At 43.3% G+C, this 12392-nt stretch overlaps 1 protein-coding gene across 6 annotated transcripts; it reads left to right on the top strand.

The window, feature by feature from the left end:
* Nucleotides 1-681: 681 nt before the first annotated feature.
* Nucleotides 682-12382, top strand: NTMT1 (N-terminal Xaa-Pro-Lys N-methyltransferase 1). Of its 6 annotated transcripts, none has more exons than XM_020973530.2 (5): nt 682-848; nt 1039-1214; nt 8656-8868; nt 9899-10151; nt 11213-12382. In XM_020973530.2, the coding sequence occupies exons 3-5, from the start codon at nt 8707-8709 to the stop codon at nt 11467-11469; spliced, it is 672 nt and encodes a 223-aa protein (XP_020829189.1). In that variant the 5' UTR covers nt 682-848; nt 1039-1214; nt 8656-8706; the 3' UTR covers nt 11470-12382. The 6 variants fall into 6 exon arrangements, with proteins under 6 accessions (XP_020829189.1, XP_020829190.1, XP_020829188.1 ...); XM_020973531.2 differs by having other exon boundaries at nt 8651-8868; XM_020973529.2 differs by lacking the exon at nt 1039-1214.
* The last annotated feature ends 10 nt before the right edge of the window (nt 12383-12392 follow it).

The raw sequence follows: 12392 nt of genomic DNA, 5'->3' as shown, positions 1-12392 counted from the left end.
CTGGCCAGAAAGGGTCACTCATTCTCCCACCTCACCAGTTGTGGGAGATTCTGTCAATTGGGCAGGGCACATGAGCCACACACAGAGGCCACTCCTAACTCAGCACTCTCAAGGACCTGGGCTCGTGCTGCCACCCTGTGTCCCTAACTGGTGTTGCACCCGCTCAGGTACCGCACCTGCTCATGGACGGATGACTGCTCTCTGTCAAATACTGCAGCTCCTTGGTCGCTGCATTTGCCCAGATATTGGACCTCTGGGGCATTGCAGCTGCTTGAGAGGTTCTGCACACGCTAGGTAGCGCATTTACGTCGACACTGAATCCTCTCTAAAGTTTAACCATTGGTTATCATGCATTACACCTGCTCAGATACCGCACCGGCTGCGGCCGTTTGTGCGTTGCACAAGATTGAGCACTGCATTTCCCAAGAACGTGCACCCGTTTTGTGTCCTCATATCGCAACGACTAGTGCATTTCCCCAACCCACTCTGCACTGCTTCTTTCGAGACTCCCTCCTTCCCCAAAGCCTAAGACGTGGCAAAAACCATCCTAGACTTCCAGCCACGGAAAGGAGGAAGGGCTCGTGCCCACCCAGGCGTACGCTGCAGCCGTTGAACGTACCACGACCCGCAAGGGGGCGGAGCCAACGTCCTCGCCCCGCCCCCTCACTCCTCGCGGGTGGAAGTGACGTAGCTAGGACAAAGGGAACGCACGCTGGCTCGCCACCGACGCCGAGCCGGAGTCTCCGTGTTGAGGCTGAGGTTTACTGGGCTGCTGCTGCCGCTGCCTTTGCCATTCTCCCCCCCCTTCCCACCCGGCCCTAGGTGACCTACCGCCCTCTGCCCCGAGGGTGAGTAGCGTGGGGGGAAGCCCTTGTGAGGGCGGCGACAGGTGAGGGTGGTGGGGGGGGAGGTTTTCCTCCCAACGGCCTCAGCTTCCCCAGCCCATCCCCCCCGCTGAGCACGTGACCCTTCCCCCCCTGGTGCTAGCCCCCCGCCCTCCCCCTGGTAATGTCTGTTTACGTGACCCTGCGTTTCTAGGAACCACGTGGCCCCCTGCCCTAGGAAGAGTGCGTGCCGCCGAGACCCGCCTCCCCTTAACCTCTCCCCCAGCGCCTTCAGCATTACCACCTCCAGGCCGCCTCGCCGCTACCTGAGCTCAGGCAGTCTCTTTCCTGTTGCTCTCCCCTAACTCATCCCCTCACCCCACCCCCCAGGTACGAACTCTTTTTCAGCCTTGTCCCACCTTCTAGGGTGGGAGCTGGTGCTGGGCCTGAGGCGCCTGCTGCAGTGAGCTTGCAGGGCTGGTAATGTGAAGAGGCATTTTTCTGGGCTGGTACTTGACCTCTGGGCCCTGAGGCTTTGGGGTTGTGGAAGGGAGGAATGAGGAGACGTTGCCCAGGATCCGGCCAGTGCGCCAGAGAGTGGTTACATAAAGTAACCTAAACGGACCAGGCTGACTGCTTAACGCAGTTCCCTAAATCCCCAGATTCTGCCTCCAGACAAAGAAGTGGGACTTTCCTGACTCCTGCTACATGTAAAAATGTGAATGTTTTCTGAAGGTGATTTGTCCCATCCTTGTAACCTCCTAGAGGCAAACATGACCTTACTGTTCTGGCCGCAGGGGTCATTTCAAAGACAGGTTCTGCTTGTGCATAAGTGGAAAGTTCACTAGCTAAGGATTCAAGGGCCCACCCTGTGTTTTAATACTAAGGTAGCACTTTAATGTTCATAAAAATTCTTTATTATGGCAACCTGGTACAAATGTTATCCTTATCTTACAGAAGAAATGTGGTGGAAAGAGCCTTGGATTTGAAGTCAGAAGACCTGGGTTTGAATCCATCTTTTTTACTTGCTACCTATGTGACCTTGGACAAGGCCCTTAACCTTTCTGGGCCTTGGGGGTTGGAGTAGGTGATCTCGGTGGAACCACAGAGGTGAAGGGATCTGCCCATGAGTCAGAAATAGGATTGGAACCCAAGTTTTCTCTAAATTCGAGCCTCCTTTCCTCTGTACATACTGTTAATATTTTCATCTCTTTCTGATTCACCTTGTGACTGCAGTGGGTTAAGTTCTTCTCTGTGTCTTATATAAAATGAGAGAAATTGGACTAACAGACCTCTTAGGCTCACTGAGCTGTGACTTCTTTGATTCTGCTGTCACAGAGAGATTATAGAAAGGAGTGCCTTGGCAAATGGTAGTAACTTTCATGTCTAGCCTGATATATGCATTACTATCTCACTTGGTCTCCACAACACTGTGATATAAGGGGCACAAGTAGTAGCATCCACATTTTATAGCTGAAGAAACTGAACTGCAAAGAAGTTGTAATGATGTGTCCATAGTTATGCAGCTAGTAGGTTTGTAGAACAGGGACTAGAACCTAGATTTCTTCATTCTAAGGCTGGTGGGTTTTTTTGGCCACACCACATTGTAGTAGTTACTCATATGCCTCACTTTCAAGTTGTCCCCAGCAGGTTGGCAGGATATAAAATGCTCCTGAGCTATAGATTGAGTAGTTGCTAATGTTGGACCTTGGTGGTGTTCCTAGCCATCATATTGACAAAGTAAGCTTGGCTTAGTACAAATTTGGATGTTAGAAAGCCGAATTAAATCAGGGCCCAGGTTTATTCAAGACTTAGTTCTTGTCAAGTGTCAGAGTTGAAATGGTTTCTGTTCATGGCCATTTCTTTGTAACTGATGGATATCATGTTGTATTCCTAAAAACTATCAAATGTTTGTCAGTCACGTCATATTGTCAGTGTATTGGTGGACCTAGAAGTGGACGGGAATCCCTACAGCAAGTAAAGCAACACTTCCCCACCCCCAAAAAATTCTTTTGTTTTATAAATATCTTGTAATATATGTCTTACATGGTTGAATTTTTATATGCAAGCTCAACCCCTTCCCCCATAATGTTGTCCTGCCAGTATAGGTTTACAATACCATTAATCTAGTATAACCAAATTCTAAAAATATACTACAGAAAGAGCTGGTACAGTAGAAGGAGCACTGGATTCAAATCCCACTTACACATCCTACCTACTTTGTATCTCATTTTCCTAATGGATTTAATGGGAGGTTGGTCTAGAAGAGAGGTGTCAAACTTGTGACCAGTTACTGGCTACTTTCTAAGTGCAGCTGAACCAGATTAAAATGTAAATGGAAAATGTTTAACAAAATAAATGAAATACAACATTAGATAAATGTCAATTTGTGGTTTGCTAAGTTAGTATGCACTAGTAGGGATCATTTTCTATTTCAGTTTGACACCACTAGTCTAGAATACCCCTAAGGTCAGTCAAGTCATTAAACATTTTTTTAAGTGTCTGCTCGTGTACCAGGGACTGTGCTAAAGCACTAAGGATGCAGAGAAAGGCAGAAATCAGTCCTTGCTCTCAAGGAACTTGTAGTTTAATGGGAAGAGATAATTTGTACAAACAAGGTATATTCAAGATAAATTGGAGGTCATTAAGAGAGGGAAGGTCCTTCCAGCTATGAATCTGTGAGCCTGTGTTCAGCTGATCTTTATAAACTGATATTTTTGCAGAACCAGTTATTATTAGGCAAAGTGTGCTTGTATTAGGTTTTGTAAAAGCACAATGTACTGTGTCCTGCCTCAGGGAGACTCCAGTCTTTTGCCCAGTGCTGTCCAATGGAATACTTCTTTACCTTCAGACCTCAGCCAAGTGAAGCAGCCCCGCAAATCCTCATCAGATGGGCCATTACCTATTCCTGTTAGCTGCTGGTGAATGGAAACTCTTGAGGGAGTGAGGTGACATTGTTTTGGATGTTGTCTGATTACTATTTTCTTTGATTCTAGAGTTCTTTCTGAGCAGAATTCCTCCTAGCCTTTTTGAGGATATACTTGTAGACACTGATGTAGTAGGATTACAGGGGCAGTCGAATATATTTTTGTCCATGATCAGCACAACTTGTTACTCAGGACAGTCACATAATGACATCTCTTCCAGTTTTATGTCCTCAGTTGTTTGCATATTTTTTTCTCCCCCTCCCTACTTGACAACTGGAATTCTGAGTTACAACTTATTAACTGTTCCATTGCCCTTCTCCTCCACCCAACAGTGATATAATGTGTTGGGAGACATAGATATGTTGTTCTATATTCAGCATAATTTATCTAGATCCAATTATACACTTACCCCAGGAAACATTTACAGCCTACTTCATAGTCATCACCTGGTTGAGCCACACAATTAAACATGCAGTGCAAAAACAAAATACTTAACACTACTTTTCAGTACTTGTTTTCAAGTCATTTTATAAGTTTATGTCCACAGTAAAGAAAGAGACCAGTTCTGGCCCTTTGTCTACTTCACACAACACCCCTCCCTATTTACTTTTGACTTGAGTTTCCTAAGAGCATGAAGCTCTAGTCTGGGTTAAACAATTTCTTTTTCTGTGCTGACTGCAATTTTATTTTTAAAAATATACATATAACAACAACATTACATGATGAGCAACTATGGTTGACTTAGCTCTTCTCAGCACCACAGTGATTCAAGACAATTCCAAAAGACTCATGATGGAAAATACTATCCACATTCAGAGAAAGAAGTGATGGAGTCTGATCTAAGCATACTACTTTCACTTTATTTTTTTTCCATATTTTTTTCCCTTCTGTTCTGTTTCTTTCATAACATGCCTAATATGGAAATGTTTTACTTGATTGCACATATATAACCTATATCAAATTGCTTACTATCTTAGGGAGGGGAAGGAGGAAAAGTTAAAATTTGGAGCTCAAAATTTTATAAAAAATTAATGTTTAAAATTGTCTACTGTAATTGGAAAAAAATACTATTTTTTAAAATATATATACATGTGTGTAAAACAAAGAGATTGGAAGGAGGTATAAAAGGAATAACAGAGAAGTTACTCTCTTAATGTATGAGAGACATTGTGGGGGTAGATTTAGTTAGATAGTACTTGGCAGCAGGTGAAGGTGAGGGAAGAATCAAAGATTCTTCTGGGGTTTTGAGCTCTGGTAACAGGGAAGATGGTATGGGTATTAGCATAGGGAAATCAGAAGGAGCAGATGTTGGGGGCAAATGATGAGGTAGGGTTTTTGAGGTATGTTGAGTATGGAGTGCTACCTAAAGATACACCATTGAAGCTACAGAGAGGTTGGGATTGGATATTCAGTTGAGGAATGACTGTTGTGATCATTGAAGCCCTGGGCCTAAGTGAAGTCATTGTGAGGGAAAGAATAGCAAGAGAAGGTCTGAGTACTGACAAAAGTAGGACCATATTTCGTTGTAGAAAGAAGAGTTGAAGTTGTTTCTCTAAGAAGAGCAAGAAACTAAATTCGAGCATTTATTTAGCTGCTGCTATGTTCAAGGCAGCTTTGAGGATACAAAGGCAAGGTGAAAAACTACCCCTGCCTTCAAAGATCTTACATTCTACTGGAGAGTTGCAACATGACAGTATGTGCACAGGTGACTAAAATTAATTTGAGGAGGGATGGCACATTTGTAACTAGGAGGATCAGGAAAAGTTTTCCTGTGCAACCTTTTTAGGAGAAGCTAAGGATTCTAGGAAGTGGAGAGAGAATACATTCCAGCCTTGGAAGATTGCAGCAGCTCAGAAGTGGGAAATTAAATGTTGAATTCAAGAAATAGGCTAGTTTGGCTAAAACAAAGAAATCATGAAGGCGAATAATGTGAAATAAATCTGGAAACAGGCTGGACCCAGGGTATGGAGGGCTTAAATGCCAGTCTGAGTAGTTTATGTTTTATCCTGAAGACAGTGAGGAGCTGGTCAAGATTGGTTAACAGGATTGACATTGTCAGACCCTGTGCTTTAGGAAGATTGACAGTTGTGTGGAAGATGAATTGGAGAGGAGAGTCCCTAGAAGCAGGGAGACCGTTTAGTGATAGTCCAGTTGGGAGGCAGTAGGTCTAAAAGGAATAATAGAAATTAATCTGTTAAAGTGGCAACTGATTGCATAGGTTGATCTGAGAGAGAATGAATAGTTGGGGGTAACTGAGGTTGCAGACTGTTTAAAGTAGGATAGTGACGTCTACTTTGATGTCTTACTTTCATATCACACCCACTACCCCAATCCATTCTGTTGTCAATTTTTGCAATTCTGCCTCTTCAACTTTTCTTGTGTCCTATCATACCCTTGCCTCTATCCCCACCACAATCACTGTAGTTTGATCCCCTTTTTACATTTCACCTAGAGACTCTTAGAATAGCTTTCTAATTGATCTTGTATCCAATCTTCCTCCCTCTCTAATAGAGCTTTCACACAAATCTTAGGTTAATATTCCTTTCAGTGGCTTCCTGTTACCTTTAGGGTAAAATTTTAAAACTTCTTTTGGAATTGAAAGTCTTTTAAAATCCAACACCATCCTTCCATTCCAGATTGATTATACATTACTCTCCACACATTCTACATTCTAGCCAAACTGGCCACCTTGCTGTTCCTTGTAAATAGTAAATTTTATCTCTCGCTTCCATGACACCGTGCCTAGAATGTTCTCCCTTCTCACTTCACTCTTGGAATCCCTACCTCCGATTCAGCTCCCATCTCAAGTACAATCCAGCTTCAAGAAGTCTTTCCTAAATTCCCTTAGTGGTTAATACCTCCAGTTATTGCATCTTTGTTTAGTTTATGTTTTATTTTTACATATCTGTGAACGTGTTTATCTCCTTATTGGAATGTAAACTCTTTGAGGACAAGTTTTGGCTCACTTTTTTGTATTTGTAGCTCCAAAGCACAATACAATGCCTAAAAACAAAAAGGAAAGTTTAGAGAAAAAAATCAGTTCTGTTTTGGATATGCAGAGTTTGAGGTTGCTTATGAAACATCCAGGTAGAAATGTGCAGGAGGTAGTTGTGACTAGAGCTTAGTTAGGAGAGAGATGGGGCTGGATTTATATGCCTTTTGTCAACTGCCTAAAGATGATTGGACCCATGAGAGCTGATGAGATCACTTGGAGAGAAAGCTGCCTCCTCCTGAGAGATGTGCTTCTCTGAATAATGTCCACTGAGCCTCAGGCTTTCTGTTTTGGCAGAACCAGCACAGCTAATAGAAAATAATATACTGTTGGCCAGTGAAGAGCTGTCAGCTCATTCTTGGTATTGTGGGGGAGTTTTATTCTCTCTCTCTCTCTCTCTCTCTCTCTCTCTCTCTCTCTCTCTCTCCTCTCTCCTCCTCTCTCCCTCTCTCTCCTCTCCTCTCCCTCTCCCTCTCCTCTCCTCTCCCTCTCTCTCCTCTCCCTCTCCCTCTCCCTCTCCCTCTCCCTCTCCCTCTCCCTCTCCCTTCTCCTCTCCCTCCCTCTCTCTCCCTCTGTTTCTCTCTCTCTCCCTCTCCCTCTCCCTCTGTTTCTCTCTCTCTCTCTCTCTCTCTCTCTCTCTCTCTCTCTCTCTCTCTCTCTCTCTCTCTCTCTCTTTTCCTCTCCCTCTCCCTCTGTTCTCTCTCTCTCTCTCCCTCTCCCTCTCCCTCTGTTTCTCTCTCTCTCTCTCTCTCTCTCTCTCTCTCTCTCTCTCTCTCCTCTCTCTCTCTCTCTCTCCCCTTTTTTTAAGGCAATTGGGGGTAAGTGACTTGCCCAGGGTCACGCAGCTAGTAAGTGTCAAGTGTTTGGTCTGAGGTCGGATTTGAACTCAGGTCCTCCTGACTTCACGGCCAGTGCTCCATCCACTGTGCCACCTAGCTGCCCCGGGAAGTTTTATTCTCAAAAAAACACTTTGAAGACTTTGAATTTATGCCCAGGTCACTGTTCAATCTGGCTGCTCCTTTTTAATGATATTCCCTGGTTTATATTAAGTTTTTAAGACACTTAGAATAGTGTTTCATATTTCAGTACTTATTAATGTGTGATTGTGGTCAAATGCTTTACCCCTTGGGGTGTTTGGGATTCCTTAGATCATTGCAGCGTTTATGAGATTAAACAAAAATAAATAAACGTGCTTTAGAGTTGGGTTTAGAGTAGGTTGTTAAGCCCCAGAAGAATAGAGGCAGTGTGTTACCATGGAAGGTCCGGTTCACATTGCACCTCTAACGTTTATTGTGTCTTGAGATTTTGGCAACTTAGCCTTCCTGAGTCTTGATTTCCTCATCTGGAGAATGAGAGGTTTGGACTTAGCATCTGTGTAATTGAAAAGAACCTCAGAGATCATCTAAGATCTCTTTTGATCTGTAACATTTATAACCTGTATGTGTGAAAGAAACATAGGATGTAAGCCTTTTATTTCCTTCTCTCCCTATTGTGGCTAGGTCATGAATATTTAAAGCTTTCTATGAACTTTAAGCCTTGTGCCATGAGTAGAAGTTAAATTTGCCTTCGTACTGTAATTGCTATTTTTTCCTTAATGCTGTGCTGCTAGCATATTTTTAATTCCATCATCTATCCAAAAATGTTTTTTGAACATTTTTGTCTGATTTCTGAGTAAATCATCAGTAGAATGGAGAAGGAATGATCTGAGATTCAGTGGGATGCTCACCTTTTCTTACTCCCTCAGACAGATCCTGTTCTCCTGTAAATAGGAGTAGAAATTATATTATCCAGAGGATAGTGTGTACTTGCATTTTAAAGGGTAAATTATGTGAGTGAGGATAGGGAGCCTTGTAATGAATTGGTCCCTACTATTATTGCTCTGAGTTGCTCTTTTCTTCTTTCTTGAGGAAAGGATCCATAGCTGATTGTTATTGTCCAGGAAACAGCCTGAATTGCTTGCAACATGACAAGTGAGGTTGTGGAGGATGAGAGCCAATTCTACTTGAAGGCAGAGAAGTACTGGAAAGATGTCCCACCCACAGTGGACGGCATGCTTGGAGGGTATGGCCATATCTCCAACATCGACATCAACAGCTCCAAGAAGTTCCTGCAGAGGTTTTTGAGGGTAGGCAGGTCTGGGGTGCTCTACAGGCAGGAGTGGGGTGGAAAGCACACTGGCTGTCATGGAACAGTGTCATTTGAATGGGAATATCATGAAACAGCTGCTCTAACATGTTACAGCTTAAACCAGCTGGCTGTTTTTACTTTCAGCACTTCAGAGTCTTCTTTCTATTTCCTTCCAGCCCCTCCTCCCAAAAAAAAAAATCAAAGTCATCTGTCTTGTCACTCATGTAGGTGGCTATGAAGAAAGCCATAGGATCCTTCCAAATCCATGGCAATACAAGGGGACTTCAATGACATATCCAGATCCAGTCCTGAGAAAAGCCATCCTCCTTCACTATGTTTGGCCCTAAACTTAGTAACATGACACAGCAACCACATTCATCCTTAATACCCTAGGCCTTCACTGCTACCTCTCTTCATAGGCCATGTATCCACCTGTTTTCTGGTTTGCTTGATCTCTTTCGTTGGTGAGGTAATAGTAAGCTCCATGCCCCTAACTGTTTGGTATGGGGTACTTATATTTGGCTCTTTGCAGGATACTTTATTGGCAATCTGCTGCCAATGCCCCATATGATCAAATGATTGAAATAAAATTCTGCATAATTATGACACAAATATTCAGATAGCACATAGGTTCTTACACATAACATTCATCATCTATTCAACCTAAAGTTCACATAGAAACTCCACTTCTCTACAGTGACTCAGATGAAATATTTTCCATGTTGAAAACTTTTACAGATATGCTAACCCCCATAATAGCCCTGAGAAACATGTCTCATTTTACAAAGTGAAGCACCAAGAAAAGGAATTATGTGTGTTCAAGTTAATACAACAAGGCAGTGATAGAACTATGAATAAATTGATCAAACCGGTTCCTTCACCACTAGCCAAGTGATGTACTAACAGCTTACTATTTAATTCTAATTTGTCCCTCATTCCTAGCTTAGCAGGATCTTCCCCCTTTGTTTTAAAAGGGTCCTTGAGGTTTCATTTTCCTTTCTCACTAATAATATCCCCCTTCTTTTCAGGAAGGTCCAAATAAAACAGGGACTAACTGTGCTTTGGACTGTGGAGCTGGCATTGGTCGAATCACCAAAAGGCTGCTTTTGCCACTCTTCAAAGTAGTGGATATGGTTGATGTTACCGAGGATTTCCTGATTAAGGCTAAAACCTACCTGGGTGAGGAGGGCAGGAGGGTGAGGAACTATTTCTGTTGTGGTCTGCAGGACTTCAGTCCAGAGCCAAATTCCTATGATGTCATTTGGATCCAGTGGGTTATAGGTAAGGACTGTCATCCTTACTCTGGTTTCTTTTGCGTTGGGGTGAGGAGGAACTGCTGTCAAGGCAGTTATGCTTCTGTTAGTTTGTAGGACATTCTTTGATCTCCTTTTGTTTTTGCTATGGTATCCCAGTACAGTACTGGAAACATTGCTTTCATCATTCTAGCAACACCCTTGTCCCAGAGAAGGTCTCTTGAGAATCCCCTTTGATGGAGAGTGACTTGGTTATTTAATCTAATATAGTTTATTATCAGAAACAGAGTTTGTCAGGTAATAGTTTTTACCTTTTGGGCGGGGGTGAGGCAGTTTGGGTTAAGTGACTTGCCCCAGGGTCACACAGCTAGTGTCAAGTGTCTGGTCTGAGGCCCGATTTGAACTCAGATCCTCCTGATTCCAGGCCCGGTGCTCCCTCTACTGCACCAGGTAATAGCTTTAATAGTGAAATAATATACTCCATATTGGGTAGATTAACCAAGGGGAAATTTTAAAGCCTTAAGCTTCCAGTCCCATCCTGAGACAGATGGTTTTTCATTTCTCTGGGGCTATTCTGTAGGCTACAAACAGGTTTGATAGTCCTTTGTACCTATTGCTTCCAATTTATTTAACATGTCATTTACCCCAGATCTGAGACTCAAAATAGGAATCCATGTACTCTCTCTTGGTGATGTGTGGCTCTGTGATGTAATTGGATGATTGCTGGGTCAGTCTTCTTTGAGAATAGCCTTTGAGCTATTAGCAGCGGCCCTTTTTCTATCACAGAGCATTCTGCTTCAGTGGTAGGCCACCATCCCCTTATAGTACTAGAAGCAATCACCCAACCAGACTTAAGCCTCACAAGGGAGAATGAACTTTTAGCCTCATCCCCAGAGGAAATTATGCTATCACAAAGTGAGTAACCTATGTTCTGTTCCTCACATTCCTAAACCTATTCTCATTGTCTTTCCTCTTTGTGATCACATATAGGCTGCCCGTTAGAACGGAAGTCTGCTAGTGAGCTACTACTATGTAGAGAGCTATATAACAGAGCTTTCTCCACCTCTAATTCCTGTCTGCCTTCTCTAGGTCACCTTACTGATCAGCATCTTGCTGAATTCCTACGAAGGTGCAAGGCAGGCTTGCGGCCCAATGGCATCATTGTCATCAAGGACAACATGGCCCAGGAAGGTGTGATCATGGATGATGTGGATAGCAGTGTGTGCCGGGACCAGGAGGTGGTACGCAGGATTGTCCGCCATGCAGGTCTTAACCTTCTGGCTGAAGAAAGGCAGGAAAACTTCCCTGATGAGATTTATCAAGTCTACAGCTTTGCCATGAGATGAGACCCAGTTTGGCATGAGAGACACAGGAAGGGACCAGTGTGGGGTTGGGGAGGGGGGATGGGGACTGGAGCCAACTGACAGCTGTTGGGTCCAGCAGTGTTGTGTTATGGTTCAGGAGTATAGAAACAGCCCTATGGAGGCTGCCAAATACACCTGTATATTTGCTATCAGTTTACTCTGTATATATTCGGTATTTAAAAGAAAAGCCAGACACAGGAGGTAAAATGCTGCTGGACAGGATAGAAGGTGAGTTGCAGGGGTTCCAAAGTAGAGAGTGCCAGCCAACTTTTTTGTGAGCAAAATAGAGTAGGCCTGGATCATAACCATCTCCTAACTTTTTCCCCCATCTTTCCTAGTGCTTATATGGGGACTTGTTATTTTCTTCCACAAATATGATTACACATGATGATGGGTCTGGGAAAACACTGATCCTACCAGGTGACTTTTTTTTTTAAACCAAAGGTCTAGCTGCCTTAACAGGAAGTAAAATCACCTTTAACTTTGCTTCTGTGGACATTAAAAAATAATCCATTGTTATTAACTGGGAAGCAAATTGTTCTCATCCTATGAAGAGTAAATTAAGGCTTTGTTTCCTTTCACAGCCGTGGTTGATCTAAGCCTCACTTTGGTACCTGGGATCTGGGGGAGAGAAGGGGGTAGCCCCAGGCTGTTCTGTGTTGTGGGACTGTTCAATGTTTCACTGAGTATTTTGTGTGCTTGTCCTTAATGAATGTAACAAATTAGGAAAAGGGTTAAAGCCCCCATAGTTGCTCACATTAGAGCAGAGAATTTGCTTATGGTTTTACTACTCACTGTGCCTTGCTTTTTGAATGTGGTTTTTCTGTGGCAAGCTGTAGCAGTGTCATTTTCAGTCAGAAATAAAAGGTAAATCCATTCATTGTTAAAACCCTTATGTAAGGCAG

Source organism: Phascolarctos cinereus, unplaced genomic scaffold (assembly GCF_003287225.1).
Source record: "Phascolarctos cinereus isolate Bilbo 61053 unplaced genomic scaffold, phaCin_HiC Scaffold_2;HRSCAF=192, whole genome shotgun sequence".
Classification (NCBI taxonomy): domain Eukaryota; kingdom Metazoa; phylum Chordata; class Mammalia; order Diprotodontia; family Phascolarctidae; genus Phascolarctos; species Phascolarctos cinereus.
This window is presented reverse-complemented; position numbering and strand designations above follow the sequence as displayed.